A 27,155-nucleotide genomic window follows, 5' to 3' on the forward strand; every position below is an offset into this window, starting at 1 on the left:
TTGAAATAAATTTTGTTCCTTTTCCAGTAACTTCCAAGTAATGTAAGATTCACTATTCTTTTCACCCGAACTGGTTTGCCTAAAAGGCAATTTGCATAGAAAAGATGGTACCTGTTGTTTCCAAGGAAAAGTGTCTGTACAGTAGGTCTGAAGTACCCTTTATATTCTCCATACTGTTGTGACTAACAGAATCTTCTGATTTCTTGACAGAAAGTCAAGCCTACCATAATAACATCATGAGATTCTGCTTGAGTCATGTGTCCATCCTGACCAATAATTTTTTGATTTAATGTCATACACATTTTTGTATTTGTTCTGCGGAACAACAAATCCTGCATTGCAATAAAAACAAGTAATTCTTCTTGATAAAATACAAGTAACTCTTCTTCATTCATCCATCTTCATATTGTTCTTTTGTAAATTATTCCAATATGTAAGCTTTTTATGTTTCTCAGTATTGAAATTTATAGGTGCTCTGAAATATAATTCTGCACCCATAACAATGTTTAGAGATTACATTTAGTTTAAGGGTTCTGTAAATTAGACTTCTTGTGATCATTATTTAATATTTCTGTTTACTTTTTTATAATGAGAATTTGTGCTTTCTTTTCTGGATGTAACTTAGTCCCACAAAATTTGCTCATTAAATTTGAAAAAATATAGCCTTGCTTGTAAGTATTCACTGTGAAGCCCTCTGCTGACAACACAAAGTTCAATTAATACTAAAAAATTTGTTGTTTCATTGGCTTCTACTGGATATGATTTCCACCTTTCTGTTGAACTTCCATTCTCTTCCTACTCCTACTGCGTCTCAGTGAAAATTCTAAACCCGCCTCCATAGCCAAGGTTGCTAACACACACTTGTGCAGTTGTGCTCAACACAGGGATAAGCTGGTTTTAATCTTGGTGGTGGAAAAAAATTTCACTGCCAGTATTTGGCTGGCAAGGTGAGGAGAGGTGGTGTAATGGAGTATGTTGTATTGAAATAAACAAAAAACTAAAAATTATAATAATTACTAAACACTTGCACTGTTCCAACAGGAAAATAACAGAAGCTCAGCACCAACATACCGTAAGTTTGAATTTGAGCAAACCCTGGAAGGAACAGCAGAATCCTTGGCACGTTACAGGACTACTGCACCTGTTTTTGGATCTTCTGGTACTGGTCTGGGAACAGTTATTTCCGGAGTGAAGTAAGAGCTACTTTCAAACACAGTTCATGATAGCAGTATGTACACTGGTCTTTGACTGCTAGAGTTTTTTTTTTTTTTTTTTTTTTTTTTTTTTTTTTTTTTTTGTTTTTTTTTTTTTTTTTTTAAATTAAGTGAAACAGCATACCATGACTACAAATTATTAGCAGTAACATCTACATCCAGTGTGAAATGACAACAGTATGAGAAACAAAGTAATATCATTGTTGTACACTATAAGAGTGTTAACAGATATTATCCTGTTTCCTGTTTATAATGCATTACTGCTTGTCATGCAGCTTTACAATGCACACTGCTATTTGCCATGTAGCTAACAACAAGTTTAAATCCTCAAATCTAGATAATGAGATTACTGTTGAAGGATTGGATAGCAAAATATATTTTCAATTTTTGTTTGATTTGATAGAGAGTCCCAGTTGCTTGCTTTGTGTTAAGTGGAAACTCATTGAGTACCTTTGCATCAGAGTGCATAAATACTTCCCAACCCTAGATATGAAGTCAAATCTTACAGCATGTCTGTTTTTTTGTCTTGGATTAAAATTTGCGCACTCAAATTCCAGTTCTTATCCATAACAGAAATCATTAAGAAGTAAATTTACTGGAAAGTGATTGTAAGAATATCAAGATCACAAAAAAATGCTTTTGCAGTATGAGTGGTTATCCGCTTTATGCAATATTCTTATTGTTTGATGCTGATGAATAAGTATTTTTTTTAGGTACCGGTACTTGAAATTAAACACCCTAAAACATCATTCTGTAAGACAAAAAGAAATGGACTTTTTTTCAAAGAGAAACATGCAAAACTGAGCTTGTACATTGTACATTCATTTATAAATGGCTGTAAAATATAAGTCTTTGCGAGATTAAGACTTAAACTGTTTGCTGTGAACCAATTGCAGGGCTTTTCAGCATTCACCTGAGCTGTGTGTAACAAGATTGAATTGGAACCTTGATTAGTAAGTTTATATCATCAGTAAACATTACAACTATTGAATCATCCTTTAAAGTAATTGGAAGACATGTATGGATGTTAAGAACAAGAGTGGGCCCATTACTGATCCTTGTTGAGCCCCATGTTATTGGGGCTCATTCTGAACTTAGTTTCATCCCTGTGACACAGTCTGTCCATATTACTGTTTTATGGGGACTTAGTATAATTTGGATAATTTGTTTATTTCTTGATTAATAATGTGCTAAATTATCCTTGCTTTATTTTTAGATGTTTTATTTCATGAGTGTAATGGATTTGTTTTGCTTATTGATAACAGACTGAAGGATTTACAACACTGGTGTAAATGGAGTTTCAACTCTTGACTACAGCTTATTCTCTGTATTAGGTGGAATTCTCTCTTACAAGAAGAAGATACTTGAATTCCAAGAGTTATCAGTTTCTTATACTCACTTCTTTTCAGTTTTACCCTTGCATATATTGGCAGAAAAGTAGATTCTAAATATGGTAGAGATGTGTTTAATGCAGAGTTAAGTTTTCCCATCTCACTGTTTGCTTTACAAATCTCTTCCAATTTTTCTTCAAACAATTTCTCTCTAAAAACCATGATCAAGTCATCATTTACGATTCTCTGAATTATGAGCTGTGGTTTATTTATCTCATGATGCACATCTGCAGTCCATGTAGTTTGTGTACAGGAGACATGTCAGCAATTTAAATCACAGTTACAATAGTGTTTACATTAATAAATAATAATATAACTCTAAAATGATGTTTTTATGAACAGTTAGATAGATATACATAATGGGAATGTAACAAGTATTTTTTTTTAATTGTATTTCATTGATCCAAGTAATTATAATAAGTTGGAAAGCATTTCAGAATCAGTGCCCAGCATAGCTTTCTTTTCCAGTAGAACTAAATTCATCTGCATTAACTTATTCCTCTTTAATTTATCATAAATTTTCATTCCCATGTATTGAGGTGCCTGTGCATACAGTTTGACATGATGGGTGGGAAGCATGAAGTTTTCTTTGTTTCTCGTATCATGTGTGAACATAAGGGTTTCCCTCAAATAATTTCTGTATGATATGCAAAAAGGTAATAATCTCATAAATATATAGGGGGTGGGATAGTTAATATTTGAAGTTTTCTTGATAATGTGTGACATGGTTCTTCATTATGTACAATGCACATGTTCTGAAGGATTTTGATCTGTATCTTTAGTGTCCATTCTATGTCAGTCAAGTTTCCACAAAAAACAATACCATCCTTAATACTAGTTTCAATGTAAGTTGAATATGCAACTTTTCATGCATCCATGTCAGTTGCAGTTGATAATGTTTGCATTGTAAATGCAAAGTTACTCAGTTCGTTTGCTAGGTACTTAATGTGCACCTGCCAGCTCTAATTTCTGACCAAATTTAATTTTAAGAATTTGAATGAATTGGGTTCTTCCATATCTTGATAGTTGTGAACGATCTTAATCTGCTAATATTTTTTCTATTTGGTTTTGAATTGCATCCTGTGAGTCTTAGGTATGTTTATATTCAACCCATTTACCTGAAACCAAGTTTTTAATGTACTAAAACTAAACTAAAGATGTCTATTTTTCCATAATAACTTCTGCAGTTATGGATGTAGTCTGTTTATAAATATATGAACATTAATAAGAGTTTAGGAATAAAGACAAATTATACACAACAACATTAAAAATCCTTGATGGACTACAAACCTTTATCAATTAACTATTGCTTTAATTTTGCTTAAATACATTTCCATTTAATGGTTTTATGTTATTTGGCAGTCTGTTATAGAAATGTCTTCCAGCAGAAAATTGACTACGATCTGTGGCTCTTTTATTACTAAATTGTATGTAGTAATCCTCTCTTTTTCTTGTATAATCAAATGGATTTCACTATTGATTATACTATGCTCCATCTTTTCTTTTACAAACAGTATAGTTCTAGAAACATACAATGAATACATTATTAGTATGATATACTTCATGTAGTATTCTCTACAGGGCTGACATTTACTAATATGAGCTTCTTCTTCTTCTTTCGTTCTGGCCTTCTTATGTTGTTGTTGTTGTTGTGGTCTTCAGTCCTGAGACTGGTTTGATGCAGCTCTCCATGCTACTCTATCCTGTGCAAGCTCCTTCATCTCCCAGTATGTACTGCAACCTACATCCTTCTGAATCTGCTTAGTGTATTCATCTCTTGGTCTCCCTCTACGATTTTTACCCTCCACGCTGCCCTCCAATGCTAAATTTGTGATCCCTTGATGCCTCAGGACATGTCCTACCAACCGATCCCTTCTTCTAGTCAAGTTGTGCCACAAACTTCTCTTCTCCCCAATCCTACTCAATACCTCCTCATTAGTTACGTGATCTACCCACCTAATCTTCAACATTCTTCTGTAGCACCACATTTCAAAAGCTTCTATTCTCTTCTTGTCCAAACTATTTATTGTCCATGTTTCACTTCCATACATGGCTACACTCCATACAAATACTTTCGGAAACGACTTCCTGACACTTAAATCTATACTCGATGTTAACAAATTTCTCTTCTTCAGAAACGCTTTCCTTGCCATTGCCAGTCTACATTTTATATCCCCTCTACTTCGACCATCATCAGTTATTTTGCTCCCCAAATAGCAAAACTCCTTTACTACTTCAAGTGTCTCATTTCCTAATCTAGTTCCCTCAGCATCAACCGACTTAATTCCATTATCCTCGTTTTGCTTTTGTTGATGTTCATCTTATACCCTCTTTTCAAGACACTGTCCATTCCGTTCAACTGATCTTCCAAGTCCTATGCTGTCTCTGACAGAATTACAATGTCATCGGCGAACCTCAAAGTTTTTATTTCTTCTCCCTGGATTTTAATACCTACTCCGAACTTTTCTTTTGTTTCCTTTACTGCTTGCTCAATATACAGATTGAATAACATTGGGGAGAGGCCACAACCCTGTCTCACTCCCTTCCCAACCACTGCTTCCCTTTCATGCCCCTCGACTCTTATCACTGCCATCTGGTTTCTGTACAAATTGTAAATAGCCTTTCGCTCCCTGTATTTTACCCCTGCCACCTTTAGAATTTGAAAGAGAGTATTTCAGTCAACATTGTCAAAAGCTTTCTCTAAGTCTACAAATGCTAGAAACGTAGGTTTGCCTTTCCTTAATCTTTCTTCTAAGATAAGTCATAAGGTCAGTATTGCCTCACGTGTTCCAACATTTCTACGGAATCCAAACTGATCTTCCCCGAGGTCCGCTTCTACCAGTTTCTCCATTTGTCTGTAAATAATTCGCGTTAGTATTTTGCAACTGTGACTTATTAAACTGATAGTTCGGTAATTTTCACATCTGTCAACACCTGCTTTCTTTGGGATTGGAATTATTATATTCTTCTTGAAGTCTGAGGGTATTTCGCCTGTCTCATACATCTTGCTCACCAGATGGTAGAGTTTTGTCAGGACTGGCTCTCCCAAGGCCGTCAGTAGTTCTAATGGAATGTTGTCTACTCCCGGGGCCTTGTTTCGACTCAGGTCTTTCAGTGCTCTGTCAAACTCTTCACGCAGTATCGTATCTCCCATTTCATCTCCATCTACATCCTCTTCCATTTCCATAACATTGTCCTCAAGTACATTGCCCTTGTATAGATGCTCTATATACTCCTTCCACCTTTCTGCTTTCCCCTCTTTGCTTATAACTGGGTTTCCATCTGAGCTCTTGATATTCATACAAGTGGCTCTCTTTTCTCCAAAGGTCTCTTTAATTTTCCTGTAGGCAGTATCTATCTTACCCCTGGTAAGATAAGCCTCTACACCCTTACATTTGGCCTCTAGCCATCCCTGCTTAGCCATTTTGCACTTCCTGTCGATCTCATTTTTGAGACGTTTGTATTCCTGTTTGCCTGCTTCATTTACTGCATTTTTATATTTTCTCCTTTCATCAATTAAATTCAATATTTCTTCTGTTACCCAAGGATTTCTACTAGCCCTCGTCTTGTTATCTACTTGATCCTCAGCTGCCTTCACTACTTCATCCCTCAGAGCTACCAATTCGTCTTCTACTGTATTTCTTTCCCCCATTCCTGTCAATTGTTCCCTGATGCTGTCCCTGAAACTCTGTACAACCTCTGGTTTAGTCAGTTTATCCAGGTCCCATCTCCTTAAATTCCCACCTTTTTGCAGTTTCTTCAGTTTTAATCTACAGTTCATAACCAATAGATTGTGGTCGGAGTCCACATCTGCCCCTGGAAATGTCCTACAATTTAAAACCTGGTTCCTAAATCTCTGTCTTACCATTATATAATCTATCTGATACCTTTTAGTATCTCCAGGATTCTTCCATGTATACATCCTTCTTTTATGATTCTTGAACCAAGTGTTCACTATTATTAAGTTATGCTCTGTGCAAAATTCTAACAGACGGCTTCCTCTTTCATTTCTTTCCCCCAATCCATATTCACCTACTATGTTTCCATCTCTCCCTTTTCCTACTGTCAAATTCCAGTCACCCATGACTATTAAATTTTCGTCTCCCTTCACTACCTGAATAATTTCTTTTATCTCATCATACATTTCTTCAATTTCTTCATCATCTGCAGAGCTAGTTGGCATATAAACTTGTACTACTGTAGTAGGCACGGGCTTGGTGTCTATCTTGGCCACTATAATACATTCACTATGCTGTTTGTAGTAGCTTACCCGCATTCCTATTTTTTTATTCATTATTAAACCTACTCCTGCATTACCCCTATTTGATTTTGTATTTATAACCTTGTATTCACCTGACCAGAAGTCTTGTTCCTCCTGCCACCGAACTTCACTAATTCCCACTATATCTAACTTTAACCTATCCATTTCCCTTTTTAAATTTTCTAACCTACCTGCCCGATTAAGGGATCTGACATTCCACGCTCCGATCCGTAGAACGCCAGTTTTCTTTCTCCTGATAATGACGTCCTCTTGAGTAGTCCCCGCCCGGAGATCCGAATGGGGGACTATTTTACCTCCGGAATATTTTACCCAAGAGGACGCCATCATCATTTAACCATACAGTAAAGCTGCATACCCTCGGGAAAAATTACGGCTGTAGTTTCCCCTTGCTTTCAGCTGTTTGCAGTACCACAACAGCAAGGCCGTTTTGGTTAATGTTACAAGGCCAGATCAGTCAATCATCCAGACTGTTGCCCCTGCAACTACTGAAAAGGCTGCTGCCCCTCTTCAGGAACCACACGTTTGTCTGGCCTCTCAACAGATACCCCTCCATTGTGGTTGTACCTACGGTACGGCTATCTGTATCGTTGAGGCACGCAAGCCTCCCCACCAACGGCAAGGTCCATGGTTCATGGGGGGAGGGGGCCTTCTTAGGACCACGTTAATTCACTTCAGCTTCATTTCTTCTGTTCTTTCTTCTTTCCCAATATTCTTTCATTCTCATACTTTGCAACCTTCTTCATTCTTATGTCCAAGATGATTTTGTTCTGGGTCTGTTTCTGTCCTTGAAAGCTCTGAAGGCCTGAATTTTTTATTTAAACTCACCCTGTTGTATATCTCTGGTCCCTGCATTCTCACTTCTTCCAGATCTCTTTGTATCTCTTGGATTCATCATACTTTTGTTTTCTTGTTCACTAGAAATTGTGTGATTTGCCATGTTAACCTCCCCTGTTCCATTCTGAGGATATGTCCAAAGAATATGCTCCTTCTTTTCCTGATGACGTCATAATTTTTTTCTTTCTTGGTATACAGTTCCTGGTTGGCCCGGTTTCTAAATTGACCATCTTCTTTTCTTTGAGGTTCTGATATTCTCCTGAGAATCTTTTGTTCTATCAGTTCTAGCCTCTTGATCACTAAAGTTCTTGCTCAGTTAAGAGTTTCTGCTGCATATAGAGCTTCATGGTGGGTCACTGTTTGGCAATGTTTCAATTTTGCATTTATCGAAATATTCTTCTTATTCTAGGTGTTGATAGTTTATATGCGAAGTTCATTGTGTTTATTCATGCTCCCATTGCTTCTTTTTTGGTCAGTCCAATGTCTATCCATTCTCCAAGGTATTTGAATCTCTCCACCTTCTGAATTTTCCCTCCTTCTATTGTCATCCATCTAGGAGCTATCGTGATGTTTGTGATATATTGTATCTTCTCAATAGAGATCTGTAGGCCTGCTTTAGCTGCCTATCTCTGCAGTTCTGTGGTTTGGTTAAGTGCCTCTTCTGGTGATATGTACAAGATCACAATGTCATCTGTGAATTCTAGACAGTTTACCCATACTCCTTTATTCTTACACCCCAGTTGTATTCCACCATTTCTTTCATTCCTTGTCGCCACTCTCTGATCACCTTATTGAGGACACAAAGAGCATAGGGGAGAGTCCGTCTCCTTGTGTCATCCCGATTTTAATCTTAAAGGCCTATGACAGCTTTCCTCTTAACTTGACTTTGGATGTTGTGTTGCTTAGGATCTGTTTAACCACTTCACCGGATTTTCTATCTAAACTCATCTCTCCTAAAATTTGGAACAGTGTGTGTCTGTCTACAGAATCATGGGCTTTCTTGAAGTCTATGAATGTAAGCATGAACTTTTTGTTCCTCTTTTTTTGCTAAGCAATTATCAGTTTTAGATTCATGATCTGTTCTGCACATGATCCCTCCATTCTGAAGGCCCCTTGGTACTCATCAGTTTGTGGATTTAGTAGTTCTTCCACTCTATTTGGTGGTGCTTTTGAGAATACCTTATAGGTCACAGGTATTAAAGAAATTCCCCTGTAGTTCCCAGGTTCCGTCTTATCATCTTTCTTGTGTACAGGCTGTATTAGTGCCGATGTCCAACCTCCTCGAAGCTGCTCTTCTTCCCAAATTTTTCATATAATTTGTGTTAGTTCTATGATCACATTCTCATACACATACTTTAAGAGTTCTGCAATGATCTCGTCTTCCTCAGGTGCTTTGTTATTTTTCAAGGTTCTTATAATGTTCTTAGCCTCTTCTACAGTTGGTGGTTCCCAGTCAGAGTTTGGTTCTTTCTCATTGTAACTGAATGTCTTGGGTGACACCTCACAACTGAAAAGGTCTTCAAAATATTCCACCAAGATATGACTGTTTTCCATGTCTCCATATACTGTCTTTCCTTCTTTATTCTTAAAGCTGAGGTTTGGAGGATCATATCACTATTAGTATGATATACTTCATGAAGTATCCTCTACAGGGCTGACATTTACTAATATTCACTATTATATTAAGTGCTCTTTTCTGGGCTCTGAAAGTCCTATACATGCATACTGTTGGTGTCCCCCCCCCCCTCCACCCCCCCCCCCCAAATCTTGATATCATATTGTAGGTAGGAGTGTATAATTCGAAAACAGATTTGTCTTAAGATAGATGACGCTATTATGCTAGAAATATAATGTAAATGGATGGATTTAAAAAATCTACTCACCAAGCAGTGGCAGGGGAACATATACACAAAAGGATTTAACTTTTACAAGCTTTCGGAGCCAGTGGCTCCTTCTGGTGGAAGAGCTGAAGGGGAAGGAAGAGGGGAAAAGGAAAAGGACCGAAGAGGTTTAGGGAAAGGGGTACAGGTTATAAAAGTCACCCAGAATCCCGGGTCAGGGGAGACTCCCGGGTTCCCGGGTTCGATTCCCAGCGGGGTCAGGGATTTTCTCTGCCTCGTGATGGCTGGGTGTTGTGTGATGTCCTTAGGTTAGTTAGGTTTAAGTAGTTCTAAGTTCTAGGGGACTGATGACCATAGATGTTAAGTCCCATAGTGCTCAGAGCCATTTGAACCATTTGAACCAGGGGAGACTTACCGGACAGGATGAGAAGGAAAGACTGTTTGTTGGGGACTGCACCAGACGAGATTTGAAAACCTGCAAGCTTAAAGGTGGAAGACAGGGTAATACAGAAGAGAGAGATTACTACTGAAACATAGTGCAGGCGTTAACAAGAGTGAAAAGCTAAGTTCATTGTATGTAACAGAGGTGGGAGGGGGGACAGTGAAAAATAGAAAAGTCAGAAAAAGAAAGATGTAGAAAACTAAAATGGAGTGAAGAAAGCAGTAGTTACTGTGAATAAATGCTGAGACATCTCTCTGGGAAGCACCCCTCCTCAAAATATTTATTAGGCATTTTTAACTTCTCATGGCATAATGAGTAATCCATTAAATTTCATGCATGCAGCCATGCAAATATTGCTTTTTCCATTGATATTTCGGCCATGTACCATCCGGCCATCCAAAGATACACATGCTTACTACAGCCAGTTAAGTCACCTGTGGCAGAACATTGTATGGATATGGGTCTTTCAATGAACTACAGTGATGTGAAGATTGTAACATCCATGTCTTCCTTTTGGATTCTATTTTCAAGGAACCCACAGAAATTAGATCAAACAACAACTTAATAAATAGAGATAATGGTTTTAATTTGAATAAGACATGGAATACAGTTCTTGGATTAAACTGCAGAGTAGTTATGAAGGTGTTACCACCACCTAACATACATTGATAAGTGAATCAAATGTCTGAATGCTTTCACCACTGGTGGCACATGTGTAAATGTACTTCTTTGCTGCTGACCAGTATCTGTGACCTGCATGTGCAGTACCACCATGGTGGACTGTATAAGGTCATGCTTTGCACCTTGCTGGCAGTCTGGTGACTCACTCTTTGGATAGCCAGATGGTATGTGGCTGAAATATCAGAGGAAGAAGAAATATCTGGGCAGCTGCTTGCCTGAAATTTAATGGATTGTTGATTAGGCGCTTGAACTTGTGGGTGTGCAATTATAGTGGGTACTTACTTGATAACTATAGTGGGAGTTCCATCCCAACCTGCAGAATTTTTGTTTTTTCAAGGCTAAGATTGCATTCTCTACATCTGTCACAGAAAAGTTTGAAAATTGTATAAGGTGTTCAGAGTTTTCACCCATGCCAGATGGATTTACTTAGTTGTGATAATTCGTTACAGTGACTTCAGTCTTTGCTGACCTAACTGGTCTTATTGTTAATATATTATCATCGTGGTCTGATAAACCAATGACTGTTTCTTTTACATCTTTATTGCTGAAGGTAATCAGGTCTACAAACAAGTTGTCAATGGCTGTTGCACTGTCCTTCAAATCTTCTAGGGGTCTTTACTGTGGCAAATAATCCAAAGCTATAGTTCATTTAAAATTAGTTGCAGCTTTTGACAGTTCAGTATGGATTTAGGGGAGGAAACATAGCTGCCATCGCGTGTTGAACACGTGAGTAGTTGATGATAATACCAGGCCTATTCAGCAAGGAACCTGTCAAGCTCGCTTGACTGCATGAGCAGCAGGCTGGCCAATCCACAATCTTCCTCAAACAATTTTAAAGAAACTATTTGGTAATAAACTCTTATTCTCACACATAGCTTAATTTGTCAGCTTCATGATGAACTGTCTATCATTTCGTTAATGGTCACAATTATTGTGATATCTCAATATTAGGTAAACTACTGCAAGAAATTCTTAAAGTATGCACTGAAAAATAGCAGTTGCTATGGATTTGCATTTGGTGCATGTTAGGTCATATGTTAGAGCATCTGAAATTTAGATAGTATATTGAATTGTTCCTTAAACTTGGAAGCATATCACTTCCTGTCTCCAATGTTGAGAAAAAGGAGTCTATGTAAAGCACCCTGCCATGAATGCACATGCCAGTGAAAAAGCCAGAATGAAGTATTTATAAATCCCTCCTGTCTCATAAGTGATCTGAGATATCGAAACAAGATCTTGACAAATGATAGCATGCAAAGAGGAGAGTATTTTGTTGTATGATTAGTATTCAAAACTTCTGTATCTACCATGATATTCAAGCAACTACAGTTTTTTCCTAATTAAATAGTGTGATTTATAAGAACCATCAATAGCTTGCGAGATGAGAATTGCTATGGTTTTGCAACAATATAAGTGAAGAAGTTACATGTTTATTTTTATATTGAGAATATGCTTTTTCATAACTATTGACCTGTCTTCCCCCCGGTTGCTAGTTTAATAATACACACAGGATTCTGTCACAACTTCAACTGCATTAGAATGTTAGTGAGATGAATATGCGTAAATTCTGCTGTGTTTTGGAAAAAGAAGCAGATTTTGACATGGCAGCAAGACAAGTTACATATTACTCAAAACTCAACACAGTCCTTCATGGATCCATGTCTCCACAACTTCCTTCTTGGTATAGCTGACATATCAAGACCATTCCTGTCGTGTAACATTTGCAATGGCTTCTTTTGTCAGCATTTCGACCTCACTGAACATAATTTTCTTCTTGTTTTTTGCCACATTACTTTTCATTTAAGTGCATACATCCTCAGTCAGATTTAAATGAGCATGATGTGAAGGGAGCCTGATTAAACTATGCCCTTTAGCCTTAGCCAGTTTGTTGGCCTGGTAATGTGGAGTTTTTGGCTTGTGCAGCACTACAAGTTCCATTAATTCTACTTTATACATGCTAGGTTCAACTTTATCCAATGCAGCCTTTCTTTGTACCATCAGAAAAATATCCTCTTTCCTCCATTGCATCTTCGGAGCTTTATCCATCACAATGGAGTGGTATGGTACCTTCTCCATTCCTTATGTCAACTTCAGAGGAATGTTTTGCAGCAGAACATTATCTTCACAGCTGATGAATGTTTTCTTCATTTTCTTGGAGGACCACTTTTATTGCAAAACTCATGCACAGACATGCTGCACTCTTATTATTAATGCAACACTTATTATTAATGAAACACCAACACTTGCTCACAATACCTGACAACTGCAGAACACTTCAATGCCACAGAATACGACTTTACGGTGAAAGCTAATGAAAGTAGATTATCTAATGCACTGCACCATGCTGTACTGTTAATTCATTGCATGTTAACAGGGGCACTTTACTATCTGAACTGCCAGAGCTGTCTTAGGGAAAGCCAGATAAGCGTTGGTGTTGCCTGGGCAACAGCACCATGTCCGCTCTGGTGAGCTAAATCCCAAAAGTTGCAACTAATTTCAATGCATTGTAGACATAAATAACTTCACATTATCTTGATCTGTACTATATGAAAGAAAATCAACCAGGATTGCCACAAGTTCTGGAAATCAGGGAATATCAGGGAATTTCAAACTATCATGGAAATCAAGAAAATAAAAAAATAAAAACAGTAGAAAAAAACACTGTCTCAGTAGCACGAAATTGTTTGTTTACTGAGATGTCATGCTTTTCATTGATTGGGCGCAGCTCAGCATGTGCGCCACTTCCCTACTCTCTCATTCTTACTGCTTCCCCCTTCCCACCCCTCTCCTCAGCTTGCAGTTAGTGCTGCCAACACTACTTGCTGCTAGCCTAGTAGCTGCTGATGAGAGGCAGGGGGCATGAGGAGGGGTTTGTTTGGATCTTATTCTCAGAGCTTGTTGACGCATCGACCAGAGACAATGGTCATATGTTCATGAGTTGTGTGTGAGTGATTGTGTGAATGTGTGTGCGCTAACGTTCTCTGGCAAAGGCTATGGTCAAAAATTTAGTTGTGAGAGTGTGATTGTGTTCTCTATGTGCCTGTCTGTGGCTCAGCGATCATCCGTATGGTGAGTTGCTACCTATCTTCATTAGTATGGATTCTCAGAGTATTTGTGCAAGTTATCTGTTGCGTGGTTGTTCACCATGGACTCATTTCATCAGCATGGTGTCTGTGACATGTGAATAGCTGGCCACATGAAACCGCAGGCTATTTCTGCAGGTATCTCTAACGGATCGGGCCTGCCGTTCTGAAGCCCATAGTTTCCCACTAATATGCAGGCTCTGCCTGTCGGATGTATTCTCACTGATCTGCCTGCAGGCTGGGTCTGTGTGTGTGTGTGGCATAGAGCAGTGGATTTTCATGGTTTATCCGTGGACCCAGGATTGTGGTGCTCCTCGGCAGGCCAGAGGCCATGGGCAATGGATTTCAGGAATTGTAAATGTCTCACCACAAGTACATTGTACAGTGCAGCATTTTTTTGACATTTTATTTATTCTAATACATTTTGGCACTTCAAAAGTAGTTTATATATTAAAAGTATGGACAATAATAAGAAGAAAATTGTGGCAGCCACTAGCAGTTTGTGCACTATGTACTCATGTATTTCTTGAAAGAAAAATCACACAATGCCTGCAGAATAATAGATGGCACACAGTGACTAATAAACGACGATAATGAACATAGTAGAACCAACATTTTATTGGCGGTCATCCATAGTGTTGGTTTACATAAGTCTTCCCCACCTTATACATTTCTTTCAAGATGCCTACTTTTCTCTGAGGTTATTTCTGAAAGCAGTGAAGGTATTTTAAATCTGTCTTATGACTCCAACAAAATGTGTATTTTTGTCACCAGATGTGTTTCACTTTATTGAAATAAAATAACATCAGTGGTCTTAATGAAACATATATACCATTTGGCTTGCTTTTTCCATCTAAAAACAGTTTATTAGAAAAGATGTTGATGTTAGTACTTAAAACGTTTGCTCACACATTTAGAAATACAGATGTCATTACATTTTTTTTGCCAACTGAGCTCTTTACTTATCCTTTAGATCTCAAAATTTGTCAGGGAAAAATGATAAAACTTGTCTGGCAACCAGGGAAATATCAGGGAATTTCACTTGGGGAAACTTGTGGCAACTCTGACAACATACTATATCTGCTTTACCAAGCTTAAGATATTTGCTGTTCGTAGTGTGTGATCAGTCAGTATTATTGGCATGGGTGTTTTGTGATCCACTGTTTGAAACAATATTCATTAACCTGAAGGGTCTGGGACTTGAAGTGCATTTTTGTATGTATAGTCATTACCCTTTCCTCTTACTGGTTTTACATCAGTAGAATAATATTAACTTGCAGCCATCAAAATGTTAGCTTTTTTTTTTTTTTTTTTTTTTTTTTTTTTTTTTTTTTTTTTTTTTTTTTTTTTTTTGAAGTCTGATAAGCACAGCAGATCTGCTAACATTCTGTGTGCCATTTCATTTCCCTGTACTGCTGTTAGAAGTTAATCCTTTTTATTCATAATATAACCGATGTTTTACTGGAAGACACTAAATGTCCAAGCTGCAGTATTTTCTTTTGATGATAGTTGTGTCAGCTTTAACCTGAAAAAAGACATGGAAACACATTGGGATTCACTGGGATGAGATGGATACTGATTTGGGGTGCTACTACCATATAAGTATCATTTTCCAGAAGTACTCAGAAACAGACCATGCATTGTATGGTGTAACTGAATCAGGAGTTGTGCACACCATGTGTAAACACTTCTCTCACTTGTGCAATTTTTCACAATCTTCATATCAGTGTGAGGAAAATCTTCAGCAATGTGCTTAGTGATATCATCAGCTGTATACTTGAAATTGCAGTCTAAACTTTTGGCTCCACCTACTACTAATATAACAGAATACCAGTTAACCAATAATCATCTCCAAAACAGTTTCGCAACACCTCTAACAGTCCTGTCCCATGACTCCTAGCCAGCAATAAGACCTTCTTGGTCTTTTTAACCCTTTCTTTTCTAACCTTGGCTTGTGCCTTTTTTCTTTGTACTGTCAGACTACTTCTCAAATTGTTGGGATGTCTATATGCTTTTGCCCAGTCTCCAAAACACTGAAGCTATTGGAGATGTCTAGACTGATGATGCTAATGAAACAACAACGCAAAATCCTTAAATACCATTGCCTATTTAAGTGTCCTACAACAACATCCACTCTTGTTACACACTATAATATAAATTTGCAATTAGAAATCAGTCTCAAATAGTCATGGAAGCAGACACTACATGAATTATGCTATTTACAGCTAACAAAACTAGACCTAAAAATATGTAAGTGCCCGGTATCAGATATACACTTTTCACAGGCATTTACCTTATATTATGTAACATTAATACTTCAACTAAAGCATTTAAACTTAATTTATGTCCATAACTTCAAAATGTGCTGAAAAGTAAATTTTAAATTATTATTTATAAATATTAACAGTTGCAACATTTGTAATCTTTAATACAGGTATGTGCACAATGTTACCAACCGAGTGGTATAATCATGCAGTAATCAAAAATAATAATAACAGTAATTAAAAAATTGTTAACTAAATTAAACAGTGATCTTTTTAAGGTAATAGTGAAACAGCCTTACACTTTTATCATTACCTACTAATCAGATGCAAATTGGCCTACTAAGCAGATGCAGATTGGCCATACAATGTACACAGAAAATAATACACTTAATGAACCAACTATGCTGCATTTTTTGCAGTGCCCACTTACCATGTACATATTTCATTTACTGTGTGCACAGGATGAAATTAGTTCTTTCTGATGGGAGAAATCTAATTTATTTAAAATACATTTAAAATAAATGTTTTATTATGTGCTACATCATGCATCAAGTAATAATTCACACATAGTAGCAAATTGTATTTATTTCTTTGCTAACGAAGGTGGTATGCTTGTGCCACTTTTTTAACTACAAGCCATAACATTTAGCAGGATTGACAGTTTCTACTTGTTTCTCACTAGGATTATGAAAGGGATTAAAGAATAATTCTTAGATAGAAGCTGACCATATTTTCTGTATTTATTATGGAACTGTTGCAAGAGAACAACCCTTCTTTTCGTATGTTTGTCATCCATAAATTGAATGTTTTTTTGGAATGTAGTGAATGTCGCTAAATCATTTATAAACAACAAGAATAAAATTAGGACTAGAACCGAAGATTATAGCTTGTTGTGTTTGAAATTCTCTTGTCTTTATGAATACGGATACATGCCGCTTTCTTCTTGACTGATTGCTTCTGTAGGTCCAGTAGTGTGCCAGTTCCACTACAGCTATGTGTTCTAATTGAGAATGTTAGCTTCTGATTTATTACAAGAAAAGCCTTTGGGAAGTCCAGCAGTATGTTGAATAAATGTGACTGTTCAATATGATACCTGCTGCAACCCTCACTTCAGGCCAGCAACATTTACTGAACTCAGATAAACTTCTTTAACAACAGATTAAATAGTCTATTAGTCCACAAAATTAAACAATAATAGTTCTCAATAGAAACTGATATGTAATTGTTCCTTACTGAATTTGATGAAAGTCCAAGCACTACTACCTCACTGTGCACAAATATTGAATGTATAATATGAGTACTGATCAAAGTTCCATGAAGTCAAGCCTGGCAGTGGTAGAACACACACACACACACACACACACACACACACACACACACACACACACATCATTCAAAGCAGTATGCAGCACAATCCAAAGTAGGTCAAGATAAATAGCAGTGATGGTCACAGTTCATAAGATGAAGCCAGATAACAGCAATCGAGAGATAGGCTGCTGCCAGACTGGGTTTTGCCATTTTGTGACAGGATATCAGACATATTGTTTTGCATTGTAGTGTCCACAGTGGCAGTCAGACTGCTATGGGACAGCAAGAGCCGCACCAGCAACATTCAGAACATTTAATATTTCCGGCACAAGCCAGCAGCTGGTGCAAGCCAGTAGAGCTGTACTTCAGAGAAGTTCCTTCATATTTTAGAGAGCTTGCAGCGGAGGGGGGGGGGGGGGGGGGGGGTGCGAGGGGGGGGGGGGGATTACAGATATTGTAATGATATAAGCACAGTATTTTTCCTCAGAGTTTTCCTCAGTGTTTTTAGTAACAAAAACAAACATTTACTTAGTTCACCTATTTTCATAGTTATCTATCAACAGAGAACTAATGAGCCATAATTTTACACCCTTTTATTATTATGTTAGTTAAAACAGTGAAATTGACATGGATATGCTTAAGAGACAGTTACAGAAAAGAACTTAAAAAAACTTTGACAAAGTGACATCAGATGACCCAGGGAAAAGCCCAATGAAATCCAATTCCTCTTGACCCTGGTTTCACCACATGAGTTCCTTAAACAATATTCTAATTTCAAGACCTATGCACAGTTCCTTGTCAGTGGAAACAGAAGCAGAAAGCCAAATGGAATTGTCTCAAGAATTTTCACTTTTTAATTTGTGTGTGTCATAAGATGAAGATCGTTCTGTGAACTCGTGATTAGCTCCAGATGATGAACGATTGCCACCTCAATGCCTTGGATCATTAAGAAAAAAGAAAAAAAAATACATGTGGAAAAAATCTGTATAATTAATGTGTTGCATTGAGTTCTGTTAAAAGTTTTTCTTCAAAATAATTTGTGCTAATTCAACTTATAATTAAATTTTCCCTGAGACATTTAAGTCTCCTCTTTATCTACGATAATGTTGGAAGGTGAAGAAATGAATTAAAATTTGTGCTACAACCAGGACCCAAACCTGGGTCTTCTTGCTTACTCAGTAGAAATGCTGACCATTACACCACTGCAGCACTATGGTCAACAGCACTGCAGGAACTACCCAAGTTGAATGCCCATCACAACACAAACTTCAGTTCATATCTCCAGCTTATTTTCCCCCTACATTGGGGTGCTATTCCAATGCCGGAGAGCCCTGGTAACAGTGACAGTGTTGGATGTAATGAGGAAGTCCTGTACTATATGTAATCATATAGATCTTATAATTAAATTTTCCCTAAGATATTTAAGTCTCATCTTTATCTACGAGAATGTTAGAAGCTAAGGAAATGAATTAAAATTTGTGTCATGGCCAGGGTCTTCTTGCTTACTAGGTAGAAATGCAACTATGGGTGGATGGTAGTCACAAACACGTAGATTATTGCACATGGCTTTTGAATAACATCAATAATGGTTTGTTGGACCCTTTCCATTACATCATGGGTGATGAAACATGATTTCATCTTTCCAATCATGTGAATTCACAGAACATGAGGTACTGGGCAATGGAGTTCGTCAGCAACCACTCCATAATGAAAAAATTAGCATTTGGTGCAGTGTAACACAACTGTGCAGCTTTGGACTCATATTTTTTGACAATACCCTCAACATGGTTGCATATATGAACATTTTTGATACATTTTTTGCTCAGCTTACTGAATATGAAAGACAATACTACTTCTTCCAACAAGATGGGGCAGCATGCCACATTTCTAAGGTATCCCTGGAATGAGTCCATAATGTCTTCAATGAGGAATGAACATTTGTGGCCACAATGTTTGTCAGATCTAACAACATATGATTTTTTTTCCTTTGGGGACACTTGAAGAGCAATGTTTATAAGACATATCAACACACGATACAGGAACTGAAAGACAACATCAGCTGTGAAGTTGCCACCATCGATATCTGAATTTTATGCCGGGTGTTTCTGAATACGCTTAGATGTGCACAGCCATGTATTGATGTTGCAGGGATCACTTTCAGCATCTCCTATAAATGTATTTTTCATTGTAAATAAATGGCAGGTCCATTTCAGCTATTTATTTTTGTAATTTCACTGTACTTCATTTATACGTACATGGGCCGCTTTTATTTGTGCCATCCTGTGTTAAGCAAAGTTCCATTAAGCCTGACACTCATCAGTTGAAGCACTGTACATCATAAGTCTGGTAGGTACAGGTGAACAGCAGCAGTGGTCATATTCACTTGTAAAGGTGAAGTTGTATTACAGCAACTTAGAGAAATTGCACTATCAGGTGGCCTTATATTTTCCCACTATGGAATTCCATGTGACCAGCCTTAATCTTGGTGGTGTTCCTGCCACAGGTGTTCTCATCGGGTGTGGGCTATGTTACATGTATTGATACATCCAGATCTTCCATTTGCACATCAGGCAGGATTACTAAACTATCTGTACATATGATTTTTACCCTATGAAACTATGCTGAAGAGAGTGAGTCATTGTTGTTGCCATATACATGCAGCAGTTTTATTGATATTTCTTTATGTTTTAAAATTATTAACAAATAGCAGCTTAGTGATATATCATAACATTTTCATTATATACATTATTAATTTGTGCTTTACAAATTATTTGTAGATACCTGGAACCAGCATATCTTTTAGAACAATTGAATGGAAGCACCTTCGACAATGGTAAAAAAATTGTGAAATTGAAACAAAAGTCAAATGATTCACAGCAGCTTGTTGAAAAAGAAGTGAAGGTAGTGATGAGGGTGAGTACCTACCTAACATTTTCTATAGTAAAGTTGAAAAAGTGATGTATGATGCAAACTTTCTTGAATTCAAAGTTTCCATTCTGTACTACTTTGCTGCATATTTAGGTTGTTAGAAGAAGTATGATTAAACTATTTACAAATAAGGATAATGTGTGTTATTATTATAGTCAGTTAAATTCACACCTCAGTGTACTGTGAGGGACAGCATTGTACTTGAATAGTCCATACAGTGGTATTAACCAGAATGCGAAGGTGGTGTAGTAGATGACACATCTGCCTAGTAAGCAGGAGACGTGGGTTAAGTCCCAGCCTTGGCACACTTTTAATTCATTACTTCAGCCTCTATTCTTATCGAAGATAAAGTTGAGACTCAGTATGACTCCAGGAAAATGTAATTACATCAGCTCAATAGAACCATAAATCTACAAATGTTTGTAAGAAATTTTTTGAAACATCTCCACAGTCTTTTTGTCAGTTCATCTTCATACACAAACACCCAACTTTCATTCCTCGGGCTATCTGCAAACAAATTAATGAAGTTTTCACTGTAACCTCTTGTCCACATTAGACTTTACTTTCTAATGATGAGTACCTCAAAATCAGATTTTAGTACTATAGATGGAGAAAAATAAGGGAGTTAGTACTATAGATGGAGAAAAATAAGGGTCATGGTCTACAAAATGTCCACCTCCTGCAGGAGTGGCTTTAATAAAATCTCTTGCAGTTTACAATAATATTGGCAGGACAAATATTATCAAGTATACAACAGTAAGTTTTGCGGTGTAAATCAAATGATCTTGAAATATTGAAACACAGTGGTCACATCATCCACCTATCCTATCCTTGTGTATTCTGTGTCTGTCCACTTTTTAAGCTAGCAATTTTCATAGCATTACCATTAAAATTTCCATATCATTGCAAGATGATCTTTAAATGAATAAAAATAAATAAATAAAGATTTCCTGATGTGCGTGTTTCATTATAGCATTTGATGCCGTTTGTATCTTATCAGTGTGGGCCTTGAACTACATCACAGCTCAGATCTTCTCTTTAGCTAAAAATCATGTCAGTCAGTCCACGCAGACGATAACACCAGTACATGGCTTTGGAGAAATATGGGGATGGGGTGCGCTTGGGTGACATCTGAAGTCAGCTGAATATGTGAGTTAGTCATAGAGTTTTAATTGTTACAATGCAGGGTGGAGGGAGAAGGGGGCAGGGGGGAGTTCAGGCTGTGACCATAACAGCTGGTGATGGTGTTAGTCCTTCTGTACACATTCACCCTTTGATGTGACACATTTTGCTCAGTAATGGATGACTTGGGAATTGGCAGAGACAGGGAATGCTCACAGGCCAAAGGCTCAGTAGGATGCAAACGTGTGAAGCAAGTAGGAAACTATGCCATAGAAACACACTTGAGCTTCCTACAGCCATCTGAGCTAGTTCGAAAGTGGTCAAATTGTGGCTTTCTGTGTTATGAAAAGGTCCTTTGGAGAGTTGCCACATGAGATGGATGTGCTAGTCACATGATCATACTCACACATGTAGATGAGGTATTGGATGTCCACACAGCACAGACGCCCTCCAGGACTGTCATATTTTAAGGGCAGTAGTGGCAGATCATACAACTACTACAGCACAGACAAGAGGGCTTGTGAGCCCAGACACGTGAACACAAACTGTTGCACACCAGTTATTAGCAGTGGGACTAACACCAGTTATTAGCAGTGGGACTACAGGCATGCACAGCTCTAGCCTGTCTTCCACTCGTGCCCCAGCATTGTTGCAAGTGGCTCAGTTGGTGCTCTCAGAAGATCACTTGGAAGATGGAATGGCATGCCATGGTCTTCAGAAAAAAAGAAGGTTCTGCCTGATGCAGTTGTCGGTTGTTTGCATGAACGACGTAGATCCGTCGAGTACGGTCTCACGGAGTGCATTCATCCGAGACACACCGGCCCCACCCCAGAGCTTGTGGTGTGTGGTGCAATAAACTATAACTCTTGTCCAGATTTGGTGTTTCTGGAGAAAACACTAACCAGTGCTTGGTATGTGCAGAATGTTGTTAAACCTATTCTTCTGCTATTCTTAAAACAGGAAGATGATGTGTTTTCCAACAGGATAATGTTTGCTCACACAGTGCCCGTGAAACTCACCATGCTCTGCAAGATGTGCAGCAACTTCCCTGGTCAGCACAATCTCCGGACTTGTCTCCATTCGCGAACATGTGGGATATGAAGGGATGAGAAATTACTCGTGCAACTCGTCAACCGACTAGGTCGAGCAGGCACAGAATAATGTATCCCAAAACAGTATATGGCATCTCCGTGATTGACTGGATGCCAAAGTTAGCACCTGCATTACTGGCCATGAAGGTTACACAATATACTTAATGGGTGTGTCAGTGTGGGTCAATATCTGGTTTCTCTGAACTGCTTATGTTATTGATCTGTAAATGTAATCATTTCACGTACTTCACTTGCGCTGTTGCAACAGTAAATCTTGATTGAACTGGTAAACTCTAAAAGGGTGTATTAAGTACTAATTTTTTTTCTGGCAGTATAGAATTCTCATATTGCCTGTTCAGGAAATATTCTCTCTCAAAAACCATCTTGTCATTCTGAAAATACCTGCCACTTAGTGGTTTCTTCGTGTGAGAAAAGAGGAAGAAATCACTGGGTGGCATGTAAGGAAAGTACAGGGGTGAGGCAAAATTTTATAGCAAGAAGAAGCAGCCTGTGTGATACAAGCTACTATAATGGGAAAAATACACACCTTTGTACATTTTTCCACGACACTTCATCTCAATAGTCTCCTGCAACCTCATCAGGAGATTTTGATAGTATGCTCCTATGATGGCTTGCCCCCTACAAACATAAACTTTTGGACTCACACCACAACAGCCCCAAAACTACACTCAGTATCAACTCTCCCGATGACATTGAGATCTTCTCCCTTTTTGGCAGTGATTGAATCCATGTTCCCATTTCTTGAAAGGATGTGAACAGTCATGGAGCCCAGCGGATAGCAATCTTTGTCACCTTGAAAATAATGTGCAAGATCTTGAAAACTGATCCTTGACTTATACTCATTTTTTCCACTGTCACCTTGACTGTGATACACGGGTTTTCAAGCACCAGAGCCTCCTCTTCTCGTGTGATTCACTGTTCTTCACAGAGAGATGATGTGCCCCTTTGTTCTTTGTTATGCAGACTTGTCTGACCACACTGAAGGTATCTGCACCACCTAACCACTGTCATATGATGGTGTACTGTTGCTGTTTATAAGAGGGTTCAAATAAAAACTGAAAATCCATCAGAATGGGACCCTGGAATAGTTCCATTTAAAAGTAATCATAACATGTGTTGAGATGTTTATCTTACCCGGAGGCAAGATGATCAATTTCTGTTTCAAAGCACATGGTTGGCTGCGGATGGATCCACAACTGCACCCGCTCTTGCACTTCTTCATCTGACTGAAATCAATGCCCATGCTTGTTTTTCTTCAGGTCACCAAAGATGTGAAATCTGGGGTGTAAAGAGGATGTTGGAGTGTTTCCCAACCAAACTGCTGAAGTGTAGCCATCACCTGATTGGCAGTGTACAACAGGATGATTCCATCTGACAGCATTCATGGGTGTTTTGATTATGGCATGTCGTAGTTTCTGCAGAGTGTCTTCATGGCACTGTGCATTCCATTGTGGTTCTGTGCCTGAGGAACTCAATGAGCAGAGGGACCCTCCAGTCAAAGAAGAAAGACAGGTGTAGATGTTGATTTCAGTTGGACAAAGAAGTACAAGTTTGGGTGCGGTTGTGGATCTGTCAGCAGCCAACTGTGTTCTATGAAACAAGAATTGATCATCTCATCTCCCAGTGGTATAAATGTCTTACCAGGCATCATGATTACTTTTGAATGGAACCATTCCATAGTCCTGTTGTGGCAAATGTTTGATTCTCATTTGACTGCCCCTGATAGCACCAACTCAGCATGGTCTGTTACAACATTGTTCCCTGTCAAATACAGAAAAGAAATTGACACACACCACTCCACTTTATCAATAGGCGACACCATTTTGTTATGGATCATCTAGTAGTGTTCTGTGGTACTGTGGTGTGGGGGCTTTCACTGTTTATCAGTACTGCAGACATGTACCTGTGAACAAATGAAAACTTAATTGTATAACTTTGTTTTGTTGAGGGGATAATTTGCATCTTTCTGAGTACCCCTTGTATGTATAACATCATCTTGTCTCTCCACATAAATATTGCCATATATCACATCTCCAATAAATATTCAGCTAGAGAACACATCTGTTCCCAGCCCACACCATGTAAAAATCTACATATTGCCTTCCAGTGTGAAATGAACATTGTTTCTATGTACCTTGCTTCTTGCAACTTACTTAACTTATCTGTTGTAATGCTCCTTCAACAGTAATCTGTTGTAATGCTCCTTCAACAGTAGGTGTACATCTGTTTTTTGATAATAACTATCAATTTTCAATATTTCTGCATTTAGCTCACTTTTTTCTTTGTATATCAGACAATTTTTGCATTCCTAATTACTAAAGAAATTATTCAATGGAGTTCTCTGTACAAACTTTTAATTGTATTAATGAAACTGACAAAGTAAACTCGTGCAGTGCGTGCATTACAAAAACTGATTCAAGACTGTTTTAATGTGGTCTCTCCCATATCACTTAAATATAATCTCAGTAACATCTTTCATATCAGGCTGTTATTACAAACACATTTTTGCTAAGATTGTAATTAAAACTTCAAAGATTTACATAAATTGAGTTTAACATAAGCAGTGCCATGACATGAAGTATTTATTCTGATAATAAGCTTGTAAAATTCAATTACAGTATTAAGCAAAATTACCTTGAGCAGAAACTGTTAACAATGGTTTTAAGTGAAATTTATATTATTGCTGAAATACAGTATGCTGCATGATACTAATATAATTTTGAAATAATTTCATAACATATGTTTTACAGAATCAATAACTTTTGCATTAGGAAACCGTTTTATTTCAGTACTAGAACCATTTGTGTGTTGACAATAGCAGAAATATTTTATAACCAGATAATTACATAATTATACTGAATGGGTGGTTAAAAGCTATTTAAATGTGATGTATGTAACAAATTAAAGTTGAAATTATAATAAATACATGAACAAACAAAGTTAATAGGCGCTCATAATGAGTGAGTACTATACACTACCTTGATATCATAACCTACAGTTGATGTGATGCACACTGTGGGAGTCACCAGAAGAACATCTGTGAATGCACAATGAAATGCAGTACTATTCTGTGGCGATGATTGCAAGGACAATCTGCTTTACTCTTTGATTTTTATAAGTATTCTTTGTATTGACTTATGTTTTTCAGTTAATTGGTGTTTGAACTTGAGTAAATAAAAAGTTATTGCTTAACTACTACATTGTATCTCTTCAACAGATGGAGATAAGCTGTAGTTGACTAAAACACCTTTAGTATCAGAACTGTGGTTGATGTAGTATTATATAGTTCTGTATGTGCCATTCCATTCTGCCATGTTATAATGCCCTGAGGAAGTGTTTCTCTCTTGAAGTAATATAACAGATAATTAATATGCAACATGTAGCTTCTTTACTGCAAAAGTATGACATACTAACTATTGTTCTTGAATTAAACATTCTGTCCTGTTGTGTGAACGTATCACTAAATAGTCAGCATGTAGTCATATTAAAAGACAGATTAAGTTAACAGCCTTTAAATTGACTTGTTCCATGTCACTATTATGTTTAGTGCAAGTAACCTTTGGAACAAAAAACAAACAAATGAACTGTCTAAGAAAGAAAGCATTTGTATGTGTTTGACGCTTGTTCTTATGTTGCAGAATGGTTCTGTAGACCATCTTCCTGGGACTCCGACTGATGACTGATATAGGCAATGTGAGGAGACACGAAACAGTGACAAAAATATATACATGCATTCTACAGTGTATGCAAGATTTCACAGTTGTGACTATCAAGACAGTGGCTTCATCATTATTTATCTCTTGAAAGTGATATGTATCTTTCACTAAAGGAGTTCATATTACACACAGAGATCTATAATGGATATTAAATGTGTAATTCTCAGTTCAGAGACAGTTTCATGAGAACACCAATCCTGGATTTTCCATTGTTAAATTGAAACATTTATGTGAGAATGTATTGTAGAAAACTGTTCATCATAACTGTTTTCCAGTTACTGGCACTGGTTAAATGTGTGATGAATAAAATCAAATTCATGTGAATAAACATTATACAGTACTTATATGTTTCATACTTGTTTCATGTGTAAGTATGAGTAATTTTGAGAAGAAATGTGAAAATGAGTTGTGAGAGTAAATATCTGATTAAAAGGAAAATCTCTTACAGAAATGTAAAAATATGCAAACAGATACATGGGCTGGCCAACGCTTACCATAGCTCAGTACAGCCAACAGTCACACAAAACCAATGAAAATAAATAAAACATAACTTTGGGGAACTTGTTCCTTCGTCAGGTAGGAGAGAGAGAGAGTGAAGAAAAGGGAAAGAAGGGAAATTGATGCGGGTCACTCACACTCTAGATTATAAGGTAAGAAGGGCAAAGTAAGCAAAAATTGAGTAAAGGGTGTCAAAGGGATGGATATGTTGCTGATTTACTGCAAAAATATCACATACTTACTTTTGTTATTGAACTAAATATTTTATTCTGTTATACAGTGTAAGCAACATTATTTTAGCATATGATGTAAGTTTATTTTATATATTCATTATTCTATATTGCAATGATATTGCAACAACCACAAACCTGTTTTTAAAGACATGCTAAGGATAATCATGTGGTCTTAGCACCAGAGCCAACTACCAGTGGTAGCTATT

General features: G+C 37.4%; 1 protein-coding gene across 1 annotated transcript in view; it reads left to right on the forward strand.

Annotated features, from left to right (window-relative positions):
* Positions 1-26,413, forward strand: part of LOC126195617 (uncharacterized) — a 444,247-nt gene extending 417,834 nt beyond the window's left edge. Inside the window, exons 32-34 of the mRNA XM_049934243.1 lie at positions 1,042-1,193; positions 20,118-20,253; positions 26,141-26,413. Coding sequence (XP_049790200.1) covers positions 1,042-1,193; positions 20,118-20,253; positions 26,141-26,185 — 333 coding nt within the window. The 3' untranslated portion in view covers positions 26,186-26,413. The remainder of the gene's footprint in view (positions 1-1,041; positions 1,194-20,117; positions 20,254-26,140) is intronic.
* The last annotated feature ends 742 nt before the right edge of the window (positions 26,414-27,155 follow it).

Source organism: Schistocerca nitens, chromosome 7, assembly GCF_023898315.1.
Source record: "Schistocerca nitens isolate TAMUIC-IGC-003100 chromosome 7, iqSchNite1.1, whole genome shotgun sequence".
In the NCBI taxonomy this organism is placed as follows: domain Eukaryota; kingdom Metazoa; phylum Arthropoda; class Insecta; order Orthoptera; family Acrididae; genus Schistocerca; species Schistocerca nitens.